This window comes from Gavialis gangeticus, unplaced genomic scaffold (assembly GCF_001723915.1).
Source record: "Gavialis gangeticus isolate Ggan-Ray unplaced genomic scaffold, GavGan_comp1, whole genome shotgun sequence".
NCBI lineage: Eukaryota > Metazoa > Chordata > Crocodylia > Gavialidae > Gavialis > Gavialis gangeticus.
The window spans coordinates 2,344,252-2,362,969 of NW_017729014.1; the positions used below are offsets into that span (position 1 = coordinate 2,344,252).

Here is an 18,718-nt window from a genome sequence, read left to right on the forward strand (position 1 = left end):
TTTCTTGGGTGGTCTGTCTGGAAGACAAAAGGGGATGCTCAGCTCCTGTGGTATCCATTTGTGGGTGCTGCATCTCACATGGGAGTGTTGGGACACATGACAGCACTCTGGGACTCAGGGCAGGTGGTGGGGTGGCCTTGCTGTGGAGCTGCCTATGGCAGAGGGGTACACCACACGCATGAGGGAGGCGCATCAATGCAAGGCCAGATAGTGAGAGAGGGTAGAGGCAGCTGAAAGAGGAGCAGGGCCAGTGAGGCCCAGCAGCAGGTACTTGGAATGGGTCCTGTGGCCATGCCAGCACCTGGCTTAGGGTCGGACAATTCCTCACCCCCAGCCTAAGGTGGATCTTCCCCCTTGGTTGCTTTCCTGCTGCCCTCCCCTGTCTCCAAACCTCCCCAAACCCCTGCTCTAACATGCTGGAGCATTGGATCACATGCAATAAAATGGTCTGGACTGAGGTGAGCAACTGCAGCTAATTTTGTTAATGGTTAACTCCTGGTCTTGCTGTGTAATGGCCCTCACTGAACCCGGCTCCTCCCTGCACTGCACTCAGTGAGCTTAGGCAGGGCAGTCACAGCCCCCCTGTGCTGTGTGGGGCTGCCCAGGCCCTGGTCGGCCTGCTGGGAGTAGCTCTTTCCTGGGGGTGGGGGAAGTGTTGTGCTGCTGTGTGACAAGGACAGCTGTGCAAGCAGATGCTGCCCAGCCCATGCTGCCCACCTTGGGGACCAGCTCATAGCCAGCAGACATGCAGCTGGGCACTGCTCTTAGGCACTGCTGGACTAAGTCAGAATGGTAAGGGGGCATGCACCTGGGTGTGTGCAGTGGGGTGAAGTCCAGGTACAGTGCCAGCTGCCTGCAGCAGGGGCATGGGAACAGCCACTGGCCGTACAGTGCTGGTACTGAGGCTCAGGTCAGTGAGTGAGTACCCCTGTCTCATGGGGATGTATCAAGCACAGCCTCACTAGCCTGCCAAGCTCAGCCAGCAGAGCCTGGATGTCCCAGGGGCTGTGGCCAGAGTGCTTCTAGGCCCACCCGTGGGACCCTGCAGCAGTGCGGGGGATTCCCAGCCATGCAGCTTCCTCTTGCCCGTGGCTTACCAAGATTTTGCCCTGAGGGTGTGACTGAGTGGGGGCACCGCTGGGCAGGCCAGCGTGGATGCAGTTCAGGCCCCAGTCTGGATGGTGTGGGGATGACAGAGCCAGCCAGCACCTGATATTGCTCAGCAGTACAGCTCCCTGCTGCCTGAGAAGGCTGGTTGGGAAAAGCTGGGACAGCCATCATGGATGCCTACGGCTGCTGTCGCTGGGTGTGTGGGGTGGGCCTCCCCAGGCCGGTCACAGGAAAAGGCAAAGCTGGAAGGAGACACTAGGCACGGCTTTACAGTTTTAATCGGCAAAACTGCAGAAGAGCTAAGTCAGAAACAAGCTGGAGAGTCTGTCGCTAGAGCGAACACATGACAAAAACATATAGAAAACAACATGACCCCCCCACCTTCCCTCCCTTCCCTCCCCCTGGATGGGAGCAGGGCTCAACATGATATGGCAGCTGAAGAAACATCTCCCCCCCTGGCTGGCCTGTGGACGAGTCATCCACCACAGGCTGCCCTGGAGAAGACCCTGTATTGTGAAATACAAATGTACATCTGAAGTGCAGGGCAGAGGCTGAGGGCAATGGGACAGCACTGGGAAAGGCGCTGCTGCAGCAGAGCCCAGGTGCACTGCATTTGTGAGCCCACGAGCAGTGTGCTTGGGGAAACCGCTAGGGTTGCCACCTACCACAGGAGAAGTCGGGGCTCACAGTGAACAGGTGACTGGGGCAGGGAGGCCAGCAGTGTGGTGCAGCATGGTAGGGGACTGTTCAGTGAGGGGATGAAGGGAACCTGGCCCTCTTCCTCCACGAGCACCTCTGTCTGCGACATGCTGGTGGGGCCCCACAGTCCAGCGCCATGCCAGCTTGGAGGGTAGAGCCACCTGCTAACAGGGCCTGCAAACATGGATAGCCATGGCGAGTGGCTTTCCCCCTCCTGCTGAACAACTCGTGCCACGGGAGAGCAAAGGAAGAAAGGGCTTACATTCACGCAAGGGAGGCAGGAACATGGGGCAACTAATGCTTTGCTATGTCCCCTTTCTTCAGGATAATCTGCCTCTGCCAGGGGGCCAGCTTTGTCTCATCGTACCCCAGAGTCCTTAGCTTTTCTGACTGCTCCTTCTCCTTCTCTTCCTCTTCCCGCTTCAGCTTTTCTTGCTCTTTTCTATTTGGGAACAAAGCAGAGAGGGCTGTGTTGGTTACAGTACCCAGACACCTGCACCAACCCCTTCACAGATGGGGGATCAAGCCTGCAAAGCCTCAGATGCCAGCCTCCCATGGCCACCAGCATAGGCCAGGGGTGTGGCTCCACATCTGCAGCGAGGGAGTGGGAAGAAGCACTCACCGTTTCTGCTCTCTGTGAAAGCAAGGAGAAGAAAACCATTAGCTCTGAGTCATGGGACAGTGGGTGAGGCCCATACAGCCTGTGGGGGTAAGGGGGACCGCTCACCTCTCCTCCTCCAGCTTCTTCCGCAAGATGTCTCTCCTCCAGGCTGGCATCGTGGCTAAGCGTGCTTCCTCCTCCTGCTCCTGCAACACAACACAAGGCATTAAAGAGGACCCTGGGGGGTGGGGTGCGGCAGCAAAGGGAAGTTGTGCTGGGGAGAATGCCACAGCTCCTCTGAGCTATCCCAACCCTAGAGAAATGGGCCCCTGGACAGTCCACTGGGAAGGGGAACAAGAAGTGCAGGCTGCAGGGAAAGGAAAAGTGCAGAGGACAGCCACTGGGAGATGCAGAACAGCTCGTTTTCCCCAGGAAGGAGGAAGGTCCAGCTTCAACCACACAGAGGAAAGAGCTGCCATGGTCCAGGTGCAGCGAGCCCAAAGTGTGTGTGGCTCAGGGCGTACCTAGATGGCTCCAGCCAGTGAGGTCTCAGTAACCCAACAGGAACACCCTCACCGCCTTGTCTGGGCCAGAGGAGGGCCTCTCTGGGTTGGAAATGCTTGCACAGAGCAGAGATGCCAGAGGCCAGCGCTGCAATTCCAGGAGACATGGAGGCCAAGCAAATGGGAGCAGGGCTCAGCAGAGGCAGTGAATTTGCCTCCAGGAGCTGGAAAGCTACTTGTGCAGGTGATGCAAGGTGGAGGGGCAGGCACCTGTCCTGCAACACGTGCCACAGGCTGGCAATCAAGTCCTGCTGGAGCCAGTGCAACAGGTGATGTTTCAGCACCAGACATGGGAGCAGGACTGTACTGCCTGCCTCACTGGCATTGCCATGGGGTCCTCCAGCTGCCATGGCATCCCAGGCTCAGCAGCAGCATGTACCCCATTGACCCTGGCAGGGGCATCAGGCCACGAGCTAGCCTCTAACTCAGATACTGAGGGGGCACCAGGCATGGGGCTTGACAGCTCTTGTGCTGCTACAAGCTACAGCTAGTGCTCCCCATCTGATCTCCTCAGGCTGTGTCCAGGTGGTACCAGGGCCACTCACAGTGCATGGATATGCTGAGCTTTGACACTGCCTGCCAGCTCTCCGGCAGCAAATCAGCAAGGTAGGCACCAGCAGTGATCCTGGCCTTCAGGGCTGTGCTGGACAAGCCCTGGGGCAGTGTCCTGTGTGGGAGCTGCATCCTGCATAGAGTGTAACCACTAGCACAGCTGCCAGGGGAAGAGTGGTTGCCTAGAGCAGCAGCTGTTGCCAGGGTCCTCTGTCCCCCCCCAGGGATTGGGGCCATGCACAGCTGCTGCTATCTTGCCCTCTACTCTGGTTAATTACTAATTGAGGGGGGTGCTGCTCCCACAGGGTGCAATGGCCCCCAAGAGACTGTCCAACCCCTGCAGCCCATCATGGCCTGACCACCTTGCCTGTGTCCTCTCTGGTGTGGGAAATGTCATGGGAATGCCTCCCCCCTCCCCCCTTCATGTTCCCAGGGATTCAAAAACTGCTAGGCTGGGCAAGACCCAAGCACAGCCTCATAAAGGCAGCAAGGAACAGGAGTGGGCCCATGTTTCTGCCAGGGCTTGCTCTGTCACAGCATTGCCCTTGCTGTCTCCCAAGCCCTTTGCACGAGGTGTGTCCCCCGCCAATGCTCAAGGCTGCTGGGCTGGAAAGGAAGCCCCAACTGATCCATGCTGGCAGAAGGAACTGTCCTCAGGACTGCGAGTGCAGCTGCCCATTAGCAAGGACTAGTCAGGCTCTTGCAGGACAGAGCCCATGCCCCTGTGAATGCTCAGGACTGCCAGGTCAGGGAGATGCTTGCAGGGAGACTCTGTATATAGCAGTGACTCTCTCCCTCTCATCTCTAGATTAGTGTTTCCTTGCTGCAGTAACCAGGCTGTGTGGCTGGGACTGTGCACTGTGGCAGACAGCACGCTGACCCTGCACCTAAGTGCTGGCTTGGCAGCAGGTTTTGACCAGTTTTCCCTTTGCTGCTGCAGCTACAGCATCAGGTCCTGCTGATCACACAGTGACTTGTCCTTCTGCTTGGGTATGCAATGCCCCCTGCCCCTGCCCAGCAGCCACAGATAACCCAGTGACTGCACCCAGTGTCCCCCAGTATGGTTTCTGTAAAACCGAACCCCCTGACCCATCCCTCCAAAGCAAAAGACATGTGCTCCCTTCCCAGAGCAGAGCGCTTTATTATTTAGCAGTAGCACTAATCCTTACAGAAGCTGCAAGACACATGCACACACAGCCTGCTGCGCAGCACACCTCACTCCCAAACCTATGTACAAGGAGCCAGACTTGTGTCTCTGCTGTAGGTATGGGTAGAGCACGCAACACACTTTGCAATCATTAAAGGTTCAAGCAGGTCTGTGGTGGGGAAGCATACAATGCAAAAGGGAATTTTCCACAGGGCTGGAGGAGAATGTCTGGAGCAGCCAGCTGGAACCAGAACCCAGTGCCGGAGACCAAGTAGTAAAATCAAGCCTGTGCTGGGTCTGGAAACTGGGTTAATGAGGCCGTGGTTATGATGTGCTCCTGCACTGGCTGTGGATGGCTGGGAGATGTATGCTGCACTGCCTGGTCCCAAAGCACCTCCTCCCCAGCAACAGAAGCCAGTGGCATCTGCAAGATGAAGCATGCTGGAAACACAATGGGGTTCCCATGGTCACGGGGGATCACGGCCTGCCGCAGCTTGTACGGGAAAGGAGAAGGCAGGCTCATGTCCGAATGCCCCTGGAGCCTGGTGCATGCTCAACAACCCTCAGACAGCACCCATCCGTGCCTTGAGGGGCTGTTGTCTAGACAGAGGAACAGTGTGATTCCAGCCTCACAAGGACTCTGGGATGGTGGCTGCAGTTCTCGCCCAGGCAAAATGGCTGCAGCCTTTAGTGGAGTTGCCGAGTGTCTGAGGCTCCTGCACGACAAAGACTGGAGGACAGGGGTCCCTCTGGGACTGTGCTGACTTGCTTCTGCTCAGAGCCCCCTGTCTGCATGGCCAACACCTTCCCAGTGAGGTGCAACTGGGGACTGGAGCCCTCGCAGGTCTCTGTTCTACAGCTCTTACCCCAGACATGACACATGTCGTGGCTTCTCTGCACCTCCTGCAGAGGTCATCTCAGAGAGCTGACAGAGCCCAGACCCTCTTGCCTATATGCAGGGTTGTCCCCTGCTTCTCCAGCAGTGCTGCCCTCCATGCTGATGGGCAGCGTGTCCCTTCCAGAGGGGCTGTGGTGGAGGAGTGGCTATGGCCAGTGCCTGGGGCCCACTAGTTGCTGGGGCTGGGGGTGAGCGCGCCTCCTGCAGCATGCACAGGGGCCCGCAAGAACACTCAGATGTCAAACATCTCTGCCTCCTTCTCTTTCCAGAACGAGAAGCTACGGTCTATGTAACGACAGATGTCATCGCTGCTAAACTCCCCCAGCTCAGACACCAGTTGGACGGAGTTTTTCCGGGTTTTGGGTAGTGGGGCTCGGCCTGGGTCCATAGGGATTGGGGCTGGCTGCAGGGTGTCACTGGCCAGGGCCCTGGCAGAGTCCTGATGGGGCGGTGGGGCCGGTGGGGCCGGTGGAGCTGCAGCTGGTGACTGTGACAGGGCAGTAGCTGTGCCCCTGAGCCCCAGGCTATCCCCAAAGAACTCCTGTTTGAGGTCCTCAAAGCCATCGAGCCAGTCACGCCGGCCAGCCTCTACCTCCTCGAGCACAGCTTTGTGGAAGCTGCGGATGAGCTCCCAGTTGTGACTGCCCAGCCGGTCGAACATCTCGTAGCAAAGCAGGTGCCGGAACTTGCGCTCCTCCCGCGTCAGGTTCATCTCGAGGAGCTGGAAGTAGCCCAGCATGAAGAGGTCCAGCGAGAGGCTGTCATAATGCACGGGCGCACCCCCTACGTGCGGCAGGAAGTGCTCTGGCCAGTACAGCATGTTGGTGCGGCTCAGGCGCCGGATCTGCCGTGTGGGCACCTGGCTGATGATGTCCCGCCACTGCGAGAGCAGGTTCCCCACCACCTGTCGCTGTTTCATGAAGTACAGGAGCCGGTCATCCTCGCTGGGTGGCTTCCCCGCTGCCTGCCGTATGGGACGGGCCTGCCGTACTGATTCGGTGAAGGTCCACTTCCTCCAGTGCTCCAGAAAGAGGTAGACAATACGCTCCTTGCGCATGTCAATGTAGTCCTGCACGCAGCTCAGCTCCGTCTGCACTGGCAGGCTCCGCGTCAGGTGGTCAGGACTAAACAAGGCCTCTGCAAAGGGATCTGTTGCCACCTTTTGTGGCTCTGCCTCTTGGGGGAGTGGGGGCTCTGCCTCAGCATAGGCCAGCCCCAGGGCTGGCTCTGTGCCATTGGTGGCCACCTCCTCACTCACAGTGGCAAACGGGTCACTGCTGGTAACATAGTCTTCCTCCAGAATGGGTTCGCGGTTGTAGCCATAAGGCACAGTGCCCACAGGTAGGGACCGTTTTCTTTTGTACACCCTGCTGCCACTGCTGCACATGTCGTCGGGTGCCTGGGACTGTGTGTACAGCTCGTAGTTGGCCTTAAGGTTCTTGACTGACACACCGCACTGCAGGATCTCCCTCTCTACCTCCTCCCGGGTTGAGCTGAAGGACTGCGATCGCCCAATGTTTGTTGGTGCCCCCTCGGGTGGGATGTTGGCAGCACAGGGTGCTGGCTCCGGCAGGTCAGGAGCCAAAAGGTCACCCAGCTGGACCTTCTTGCCCCCCAGCGTCGCCAGCAGGATGGCCATGCTCTTCAGCAGGGTTGAGATCTTGCTACACCAGGCCGGGAGGTCATCGGCACGGCCCTGCATGCGCTTGGGGTTCACTGTGAAGTGCTCCTTCACCAGGGCAGCTGAGACAGGCAGCAGCTGCTGCAGCTCGTGCTCCAGCTGTTCCAGCTCGCTCTCCACCTTCTGAACCTTGTGCATCACCTGGAGATTCTCAATCTGCCGTTCTATGCGCAGGATGTCCTCCTCCGTCATGAGCTGCCCAAAGGGTCCCAGAATCCCATTGTGGGTATGGGAGTATCTCCAGCACTCCTGTGGATAGTAATTCCCGGTCTCCAGCTAAGGCAGGGGGGAAAAAACAGAGGGAAAAATGTCTCCCTCAGGAGCTAGCTCCATACTGTTCTGTCTCTGCACACGTGCACGACTTTACATGTCCTTAGTGGTGTAATGGCAATGGCCAGGCTGGAACGCTGACCGCAAGGAGGGCGGGAGAGCAGAGGCAAAGGTGGCCGGCACAGAGCGAATGGAGTGAGTCAGTGGAGCTGATGGAGAGACCTCGCTGTCTGCATCTCGCGCACACGGCAGGAGAGAGAACTTTGTTAAGGAGGTGCTGTCCCAAGTCCCTGCCCGGAGGAGACGGCCGGGGGTATTTCCAGGAACCGCTCACTCATTACACCACTGAATGACCATGTAAGGCATTTAAACCTGCAGTATCATCTTGGCATGAAATCTGGGACTTGTGTTTCTCAGCTGCCCCTGGGTTGGGATACTGGAGTAGATCCTGACAGCTATGCTCCCAAGCCTAGCCTTGGCTATGCTGTTGTCTCTGCAGCCCCCTTTGCCCTGCAGCCCATGGGGAAGCTGGTCCCCTTGGGTGCAGTGCCACCCCTCTCCCTGCTGCCTGCCTGGAATACTGCAGTTTAAATGCATTTTGCAGCTGACCAGAGCAATGCAAAGAATGTAGAACCATGCAGGGCATGCAAAACTCCACCGCACACATAAAACATCCCAACCAACCCCATGGCAGGGTGGAACTGGCACCCCTGCATGGCCTAAGGGCCCAGCTGGGTCTCAGGTCTGTGCTGGTGCTTGTTTCCTGGTCCATGAGCACCCTCAGGTTAACGAAGACACAGGAGATGATGCTGTGAAACATCCCGTGTGTCTTCCTTGGCTCTAATAAAACTATGTGTGCAGTGCCTCCCCCTATCTGGCCTTTCTATCGCTACCCTGGGAGCCCAGCCCAAGCCAGTACTCTACAAACACTATTTACCTACCATACTCTGCATCTGGCTCCAGCAAATCAGCTGTGTCAACAGGCGGAGGCCAGAAGGAGCATGTCTCTACAGGGCTGCCAGCAGCCAGGGCCTTCCTGCCTCTGCTGTGCCCTGGAGAGTCCACTAGCCTGCACTGCCCTTCCCCTCAGTCTGGTTCCTGATGCTTCCCTGGCCTGGTCTGTGGGTAGCTTGGAGAAGGCTGTTCCCTGCTGCCTCAGAGGGACCCACCTGTTAGTGTATGCCCTGCTCCAGGGCTGCCTCAGCTGCTGCATGTAGCATGGTCTCCAGTCAAGCAGCTCAGCCAGGCTCTGGCTCTGGCTCTGGCTCTGGCTCTGTAGGGTGGTTTGCATGCTCAGGCTTCACTGCAAACACCTCCATCACTGGGGCTACACTTTCTGCCAGGAAGGCACTGGCGTTTGTTGCAAATGGGTTTAATCTGTAAGTATGGTGTCCATGCACCAGACAGGGGCCTCATTAGTATGGCCAGGGCTGCTCTGCACCTGCTGGGCACACAGCAGTTCTGCTGGGCAGGTGCCTGCTGGAGCCACCTGGGCATAAGTGGCAGCTGTGCTGGGAGCTCAGCAGGGAGGGCCAGTGTCCCAGAGTCTATGGCCTGCTTGCACTCCAAGGAGGGGCTCCTGGCTGGAAAAAGCCCCACTTCCTGGCTCTAGTCTCAAGGAGTCCATCCATTCACACCTTCAGACCCTCTCCCAAGAACCCTAAGTAGACACATTACAGCTCCTGCCCCCAGCCTTACTTGAAGGCAGTGCAGAGCCAGGAGGTCAGACGTGTCCCTGAAAGCATGAAGCATTAAGCCCTGGCCCTGGGGAAGCTGGGGTGTGTGCAGGACTGAGTGAGTCATCCTGGGCTTTGCTCTCCCTCAGCATCAGGCCAGGGTTGCTGTCTGCCATGGAGAGGCTGGGACCTTTCTCCTGAATCTCCCTTTTCATTTGAGTCAGTCCTTTTTCCTGCATGTTGCTATAACCCCTGCGACAAGCCTGTGAGCCAGGGCACTGTGGCCCAGCCCTGGAGCCTGAAGATGCTGTGCAGGAAAATGGGGTCTCCCACAGTGCACTCGCCCAGCGGGGAGGAATGATGTGGCTTGGCCCCTGACCTCACCGGGTCCTGCTGGCTACCTGAAGGGTTTCTGCTGCCCCCACCTGCCAGATTCAGCCTGAGGGTGTTTCCAGTATCTGCCAGGGTGTTTTGCATGCACAGGAGGAACACGGTCACAGCCCCACCACCCCATGTGGAACAGGCAGGGCACACAGGCAGGCATGCATGGCACCCACCCTCATACCTTCCGCTTCTGCTCCTCCTCCTCCTGAATCTTCATCTGCAGCTTGCGCACCATCACCTGCCGCTTCCACTCAGGGATGGGCCGGCCCTGCTCATCATGTGTTGGGATCAGGGCCTCTATGTCCACCTGGTTGCTCTGAACTGAGGCAGGTAGTGCCATGGTGCCATTGACAACTGGCTCAGGGGAGCCAGTGGTTGCGGAGCTGACAGCGGTATCTGGGGTGGCTGGCGGGGTTGGCGTCTGAGCAGGAGATGGGGAGGAGGCTGGCATCTCCATCTGAAAGGGAAGAGAAGACAGGGAGCTTTACAAAGGGCAGGTGCCTCCATGTGGGGGGCAGTACAGGGTCACCCTGCACGCCAGCCCACACGGGGGACACATATCATCTCTGGCTGAGCTCTCTAACCCATGCATGGCACGCGGGGCTCAGGAGCCCCATGGGGCTTTGGAAGCAGTGTCCAGGGCTATCTCTGAGGATGCTGGAGCACAGATGCTTGTCCTGGTACCATCCCTATCCCCGCTCCCCACTCAGGGCAGTGCCTGAGCCTGGGCAGGACAGTGAGGTCAGGTGACAGTGGGCTGGTCCTCGCAGCCTCCGTTGGGCTGTTTCCCCTTACTGACATGCTTGTGTTGGCAGCAGCAGGAGTCCTGCTGATACCCACACTTGCCCCAGGAACATTAAGACCCTGGCAGAGGCAGCTCTTCCCCCTTGATCTAGAAATGCAAACCTCCAGAGCCCCGTATGCCACAGGGGCATGTGAGAGCTATGGCTGCCTAAGGGGAGAAGTTCCCCCCTCTTCCCAATCCCCAGCCTCACAGCTCCCTCCCTGGCTGCTAGCTACTGCTTATGGTGCAAAATGGATCCAGCTTGCTGTGACAATTTGCCATCCATAATTAAAAGCTAATCCTCCCAAGCCCAACTGTCCCCCTCAAAGCAACAAAGACACTGGTGAGCATGACATACATTGGCCCCCACTTGGCCACTGCCTGAGAAGACTGTGGTAAAGCCTTTGCTCTGTGGGGTTGGTTTAAGGCTCTTCCCTGCCTTGATCTCAGCCAGGAGCTCAGAGTTGTCGCCAGTGGGGGACATCATGTTGAACGACTTGGTACCTAAAGGTGGGAGACGGTTGCAGGTGAGGAGACACGTAGAAAATGACCCCCCTGCATGTGAGGGACTGTACCCCAGGCCACCCACTCCAGCCCACAGCTGGGCCTGGTGCTGCAGCTTGGAGCAAAATGGACTGCAGTGACCAGATACTGGGCAAGGGGCCCCATCAGCAGCTCCCACTCCCTGGCCCTCATGATGCTACCAATATTTCCTGCAGCCATAAGCAGGGAGTAAAGCTGTGCTTTGGTTGCAGGGGCCCCCACTATGTGGGACTTTACTGATCACAACTAACCCACCAAGCCCCCTTTGGGAGCAGCAGGTGGCCCAGGCAGGCCAGAGTCCTGGCTGCCATCCTCCACACCAGCTGTGCAATCCCATAGCACTGCCCCACGTGGAGTCTAGCACAGCAGGAGGGATGAATTAAGCTGTCTCAGGCCTTGTGAGACACTCCCACCCCAGCAATCCAACTTGCAGCAGCCCAGGCAGGTTTTTCTGGCCCTTGCCCTGCCCCTGGCTTGTGCAAGGGCTTTCCAGAGATCTGCTGCCCAGGCTCTGCAGAAACCCCTGGAGCCCAGTGTCCCTCATGGCACCTTGCCCATGTAAGTAGCTGGCCTTCCACCCTGTCACCACCCCTCTGCAATGCTCCTGCTTCTGCCTCCAGGGATGTGGCCATGTTCCTCATGAGACAAGAAGCAAACTTCCAATCCCCCATCCCACACAGTGTAAGCGCCAGCCTAGGTAGGGGCCCCACAGCAGGCCCAGACTGACCTTCCCACACTCACAGCTGAAGCAAGCTGCCTGGAGCTGCTGCAAGGGCTTGAGCTACCAGGTACCAGACCCTGTATCACAAAAGCCCTGCTCATGCCCCAACAAGCCTTGCCTACACCTAGAAATAGAAATGCAGAGAGGAAGAAGGTGCCAGTACTCCAGTGGGCCACTGCTCACTGCAGAGCTTGTAGAGACCGCCCCCAGTCCCAGTCTATCTCACCAGCACACATAGACTGCTCCCCAGATCAGCTGTCCTGGCCACTGAAGGATGGGCTCACTTTGCACCTCTCCTCTACTCAACGCTGCTGAGGCCAAGCCTCCCTGTTCACTCCCAGTCCAAATTAAACCCCAACCAACCATGGCTTGGAGTAAAGCTGAGCGCAGTCACGTGGGAAGCCAGCCCAGCCAGCGTGGACCCTGCTTCAGAGTGCTGCCTTCTGGCAGGGTCAGAGCAAGCACATCTCTGTGCCTGCTGCCTGCTGCCTCCTGCTCTGCCCGCAGTGCTCAGTGCCCTGCTCCTTTGCTGCCAACATGGGGATTCACCACTTCTGTCCGAGGAAGCCACCTGTGAGCTTAAGCAGGGATAAGCAGACGGGCAGAGCAAGGGCAGCCAGGTAAGCCCAACTCCCTGGCCTTCCTGGTCCTTTAGCTCACCGATCCCTGTGCTGGAGAGAGGGCAGCCCCATGCTGCATGCCACCAGCTCCCCGATACAGATGGGAGCTGGGGTGTTAAGGCAGGAGGGGAGCATGCCCAAACGCAGCCAGCATTCCAGTTAGCTTGGCTACAAGCCACTGTTATGAAGTGGGACCTACAGGTTGGTTAGAGCAGGTCTTGACCACGTGGGGATGCACCACCGCCCAGCAGGAGCTGAGTGCACCTGCTGCCACCCTGCTTCCCATACTTGCCCTGCTGTGCTCCATCTGCTGCGGTGGGGGCTGTGCAGCCCCAGACCTTCTGCCTGTCTGCAGCCCCACACGAGCGTGCTAGCTCCTTCACCCAGCACACAGGCTGGGCCATGAGAGTGAGTGGCCAGGACGTCCTACCATCCCATTTGACTGCAGGGAGGCCAAGTGCTTTCCCTGCTGGTGCAGAAAGTTGGTTTGAAGTGCTCTCCCCTTCTGCTGGGGATTGGGCTGCTGGACAAAGGGCTGTTGGGATGAATGACCCACTTGGGACAACGAAAGGTCATTAAGCATCAGCTGAGACCCCAAATCCCCCTGGCCTTGGTGTTAATCAGCCAGGCACAGCTGCCAAACTGCTAGCACTAATGAGCTGTTTGGTGGCCAAGGCCCTGACAGGATTCACATGTCTTGCTAATGCCGAATGTATGAGCACACACAAAGGAGCTACTGTGTAGGCCATGGGTAGTGCATCCTGGAGCCATGCAGTTTGCAGCAGGAGCAGTGTCCTGACAAGAGTGGTCACAGTCACCCTCATCAATACAAACCAGCAAGCAGGTGGCAAGAGGGGCTGCAGGCACCATAGCAATGACACTGGCAGTTCTGGGATTAAGGGTGCACTGCCCTGTGGCCCAGGGTCACTGACAAATCCCAAAGAAAGGGACTGGAGCACACCTCCAGGGATGTGAACTTGACTCTGCTTCCATGGTGCCAATGGTGCCAGCCAGCCAGGCAGCCTACAGGACCCATGAGGTGGAGGGGGGTTCTCCCAAGGACTCCATTTGCCCTCATTTGTCCCAGAGGTCAGTAGGAGCTTGGCCACTGCCTCCCTGTGAGCTGGCTCAGGGGAGAGCGGACTACCTGGAGAGCCCCTCCCTGCAGGCAGGTGCTGTGCTCAGTGGGCATTATGGACTCTTTATTGGGTGACAGAAGCACAATGGTGGCCTTTGTCTCTAATCTGCCCCAACCCCACCACTGTAACTGCTGCCAGGTGCCTGCTTAGTGGGCTTAGCTCAGCCCCTTCACACTGGAAGCCAAATCCCCTGAATGTTTGAGCCTTTCAGTCCAGGGCCAGAGCTGAGAGGGGATCACTCCAGCCCCACCAATCTGGTCCCAGACTGACAGTTGTGCTGGTCACATTGAGCTGGGGTCCACCCCAGGGCAGGACTATGCTGGCTTCCCTGGAGCACAGCTATCATTACTGGGGGTGCAGTTTGCATGTGCATGGCCTTGGCAGCTCATTGGCATACTCCTGCTGAGCAGTAAGAGCAAGGGGCCCTTCTTGGCCAGCGGGTGCAGGTAACGGTGTGGAGCATTCTCAGGAACACTCTAACCTCAGTCATACCATGGCAAGGCACAGCTGGCAAGCAGGCCTCTTGGAGACAGCCTCCTTGGCTTGCATTGGCCTTGCTGTCCATGCTCTCAGTACACAGAAGCTGGGGGGGAGGCCTTCAGTCAGCCATCATACCAGGACTCTCACATAAAAGGGCTGGATCTGCACCCCCAAGACACACTACCCTTCTGTGAGGCAGGGCCCTTCTGGCATGGCTGTGGCACTCTGACTGGCTGGGCTGACTTGGGGGCAACAGCACGTGGCACACTCAGTCCTGTGGCTATAGCCAGCGTTCTGTCCTCCAGCTTCCCACTGGAGCTGGGACAGTGAGTCTGCGTTTGGGGCAACGGCTCTGTGCCCTTGCCTCAGTTTCCCTCTATGTAAGAGGGGCTGATGCCCATGAGGGTCTGGTTAGCTTGTGCACAAGGGCTAGCAAGTTGCTGCTGATGTGTCACTCTTGCAGACGAAACAGGCCATGTGGCACTATTGCTTGTGAGCTCTGCCAAGCTGGCTCTGCTCAGGAGCTCATGAGGTTCCTTGCCTTCTTGCTCAGGAGGCTTTTATTTCCTTTAACCCTTGGTACTTTCAGATGGCTCTTGTGGTTCAGTTTAGCATTGCCGGCCCCCCAAAGGGGCACTGAGTTCCTCAGGCTCCCACCTCTGCTCTCCCCAAACCAGGTGCAGGGAGACACCCCAAGGGCCAGGTCTCCAGACACTTGGCTCAGGTCTCTGCAGTATCCCCCCACCCCAACACCAGGCTGCACAGGGGCCCAATTCTGCCCCACCAAAGGAGGCATGAGCTTTACCACCCAAGAGGCCTGGGGCACAGTCACCAGCAGGGCCCACTTCCTGCCACATACTGGCAATGGAGGCACTCACTGCAAATTTTTCTCAACCCCCATGGCACCACCCAAGAAGTTGCTCTGCAGCACATGCAGGGTGCACACAGCTGCTGAGTCCCACTCTGGCACTCCTGGCAACAGAAACCAGCCTAGAGCTGGCACCACACAGCAGCAACTCCCCAGCCCCACCCGCCAAGAGAAGCCTCCCACTGGGCTAAATAATGCATATGTAGGAATGGCTGGCCCCACCACCGCAGGTTGTGCACTGCTGTCATCAATAATTGATAAGAGAACAGAGGGGTGGAGGCACTGTTGTTCCCCTGGCACCAGCAGGTGCTTGGAGGGGGTCTCTGTGGCTGTAGGGCAGCAAACCCCACCAGCTGGGAACCTCCAAGTCTCTCTAGCTTACCCTTGAATCTGGGGCACTTTGGCTCAAGTCCCTGTGCATCACACCCATCCTCTGTGTTGCCCCTGCATTCAGAGGACAGTGGAATAGGAAGCCAAAAGAGAGGAGGGCGGGCAGGCAGGCAGGGAAAGGTTGTCCTTGCATCATCCACTCCAGCGTGCTTTCAGTGGCTGCCAGCTGTTAGGCTGTGGAAAGGGGACTGGGTCCTTGCCAGCAGGAGGCATTTGCAGCACACTTGCTGCATGCCAACTGCCTGGTTCAGTGGGAGGATGGCACTCTTCCCCTCACTAAGTAGCCCAGACACACTTCTACCAAAGCTCCCTGTACAGGTTAGGCCCTGTACTCGAAGTCAAAGAGCCATGACCACTGGATGCTGAGCACTGGGGTAGGGGCTGCAAACTGCAGGCTGTGCAGCCTCATCCCCTTGCCATGCTTCACCCTGTGGGGAGTTGCTGGGTGTGGGGAAAGTTAGCTGGGCTCTGGGGACCTCCCTTCTGACATCAGCTGGTAAGACCACCTTCAGTTCCTAAATGCCCCAGGGACTCACCTCCAGGTTTTCCCATCCTTAAAGTGTTTCCTGCCCCAGTTACAGTGCCTGTGGCAGACAGGGAGAGGTTTGCAAGATGGGAATGGACTGAGCACTATTAAACTATGCAGAGCAGAAAGGGCAAAGCAGGGCACGGCCCCTCTGCCCACAAGCCAGCCACAGTACTTACTCTTCATTTGTCTGAGAGATTTTCCTTCTAGGAGGCAGAGAGAGCAGAGAAACAGCATAGTGTGGTTAGGCACAGAGGCATGCAGTCACCAGAACATAAGACAGGAGAGATGGAGCCAGCAGTGAGAGCAAGTGGATATGAGCAGGCACAAGTGACATCCCGCAGAGCAAGTCCATGGAAGAGAATGACAGAGAAGTCCAGGAGGGATGGAGTGAAGGCGAGAAAACAGATGAGAAACAAAATGGACAGTGAGTGCAGAGGAGAGGCTGTTCTGGGCACCAGCCATGGGGAGATGCACCCTAGACCCAGCGCTGCATGGCAGGGCTCACCACCCAGCCATGGCATCTGCTAAACCCACCATCACCTAGACATGGGTGAGCAAGGGCTGCTGGCCTCTGCCCCAGTGTTGCATTGAGAGCAGAGGCCTGGGGGTTGGGCTCAGCCCCACACTGTGTCTGCACTGCTGTAGCACATGTGATCAAGGCCCACAAGCCTGAAATCTTGAGGGAGGGGCCAGGAGGCAGCTTCCATGGTAATTGCCTTCCCTCCCCAGCCCAGCCCAACCTAGCCCCAGGTGTGAGTGTCTTGTGCCTTGATCTGTGAACTACCAGCAGAAACACTTGGCCTGCTGCACACGGCAGGGCCTCAGGTGGCTTCTCTTCCAAAAGCCTGGCCCATGACAAGGTGGGTGAACCCAGACCCAGCCCTGTCCTGCCCTCTGAGCAAGGCAGTCAGCTTAGCACAAGGGGAGGGAGACTTTCCAGTGTGGGATGGTGCCAAGGTCTGAGAGCTCTGCTGTACCCCCTGTCTGGGCTGGGTGAGGGGGGGTCTTGAGAAAAACCTGAGAGAGGATCTAGGTTTGCCCAGACCAGCTCAGGCACGTGGCAGAACAGCTTTCTGCACAAGATCGCCACACACATGGGGTTGTAACCCTTTGTCCCCCTAGTGCAGAAAGGCTGAGGAAGATGCAATATGGGGAGCTGAGGCTTTGGGAAAGACATGTGCTGGGGCTCTCTAAAGGAGTGTCTTCTACCTTCACTGGCAAGGGAAGAGTTAACCTATTCCTCTGGCCCGAGGAAGGGATCTAGGTGCTGGTGCTGAGTGCAGGACCAGGACTGGGCCAGCTGCAGACCCTTGGGCAGTTTTCCCCAGCAGTTTGAAAAAGGGGCTGCTTGGGGCTGGCACAGCTTGCCAGCGTAAGGTGGGTGTGGGAAGGTGGCAGGGCTGCCCCTGCACTGGTGGAGCTCTGCAGAGTCTGGGGAGTTTGGGGAATAATCCTTGCAGAAGCTCTACTTCATTGCACTACACTGCACTCACTTCCAATGGTGCTCTCAATGGAAGGGGCTGGGGAAGGGCACTGCCCTGCCAGGTCCAGGAGCAGGGGCACTGGCTGGGTTGGGAGAGGGCTCCCAGCAGGACAGTGTCATCGAAAGCCTTGGGGACCTGCCATCCCTTCTCCATGGGTCTCTGCCCTTGTCCAGGCTGCCAAGCCAAGCCCAGACCAGCCACCCAAAAATGCTTGAGACAGGGCCAGACTTTGCAGCCCAGCAGCCAGCCGATGAAGAAGCAGGCTTCACAGAGATGCCAGAGAGGGTGTACTTTGCCTGCGGCTGCTGTGAGCAGTGAAAGGCACAAGGAGGGCAGTGGTTCCCGAGAGGGGCTAGACAGGGGCACTGCCTTCCTGGGGGCTGCTTCAGCCCAGTAGGCTCTGACTGCCTGGCCTTGCTGGGCTGTGAGAACAGTCCTCCGTGTGGTCCTGAAGAGCTGATCCCTGCAGGGGCACCGTGCGATGCCCTACACACAGGGATCGTGGAGACATAGATATCTACCTTGGTGAGTCTGTCAGGTGCAAATTTACTCTTCCTTCTACAGGACAGGACCAGGTCCAAGCTTCTGCTGCAGCCTCACTAGGCTAGTTTTGGCTCCTCTGGTGCCTGTGAGTGCTCACCTGGCCCATGGGATTACTGCTGTAGGGGGTCAGTGTGTTCACAGGCTGTGGCTGGTGTGGCACATGTCCCTGCCCAGGGGCACATGGAATTCAAGCACATTGGCAATGGTGGTGCAGAAGGGCACACACGCCATGCTGTGTTGCACAGGATGTCAAAACTACTGAGCTGCCCAGAGGGGTCTGGTGGGGAGAAGGGTTGTTGTCTGCACTGCTCCATTCCTGCCCTGCTCAAGGAGACTGAGCAGAGACCTCAGATGCTCTCGGGAGTGGGGAAGGGGGCAAGCTCTGGGTTGTGCTGCAGAGGGAGCTCCTCACTGGTAGCATGGAGGGGGCTGCTATGGAGCCAAGGGTAGCCTGGGGGAGCTTGGCTCAGGCAAACCGCACCTGGCTCTAAGGAGGGGAGGGGTGGCCCTGTTGACTGACTTGGGTTCCACCCACACCCCTTTGCTGAGCTCTGCACACTCCCTGGCCCAGCCTGCACACGAAGGAGGCAAAGGTCAGGGAACAGTGTGAGTACATGGCAAATGCCCAGGGCTCTAACTACAGAGTCCCTGCCCCTCCCCTTCCCTTCCTCCTCCTCAGCCTGTCAGAACTACTGAGCTGCCCAGATGGCAGCTCCTGGCTGCCATCTGGAGAGCTGCTTGGTCTCTATGCAGGTGCTGCCTGGGAACACCTCATTAGAGCAGGCAGCCCCTGCATGTCCCTGGCTCCCTGCCCTCCTGCCTGCTAAGTGCTGTTCTGGGCTGCAGCTCTTGGGACAAAGTGGGGACTATCCTGTGGGTCAAGAACCACCCCTGCAGTCTGGCAATGCTTTGGGCTGAGGGCAGGGTTGTGGCAAGCTGACCACCCCACAGGTCCCTTATCAAGGCCTTGGGGAGTGTGTTCTGGCTGCTTGCTCTACCAGACCTCTTAGCAATCCCCTGCTCCCTCACCTGGGCA

General features: G+C 57.9%; 1 protein-coding gene across 1 annotated transcript in view; it reads right to left on the bottom strand.

Annotated features, from left to right (window-relative positions):
• Positions 1-1,370: 1,370 nt before the first annotated feature.
• ESPN (espin) overlaps positions 1,371-18,718 on the bottom strand; it is a 64,009-nt gene continuing 46,661 nt past the window's right edge. Inside the window, exons 14-18 of the mRNA XM_019511536.1 lie at positions 10,724-10,869; positions 9,763-10,038; positions 2,537-2,616; positions 2,432-2,443; positions 1,371-2,251 (exon numbers count right to left, since the gene is read on the bottom strand). Of these exons, the coding sequence (XP_019367081.1) occupies positions 2,104-2,251; positions 2,432-2,443; positions 2,537-2,616; positions 9,763-10,038; positions 10,724-10,869 (662 nt within the window). The 3' untranslated portion in view covers positions 1,371-2,103. The remainder of the gene's footprint in view (positions 2,252-2,431; positions 2,444-2,536; positions 2,617-9,762; positions 10,039-10,723; positions 10,870-18,718) is intronic.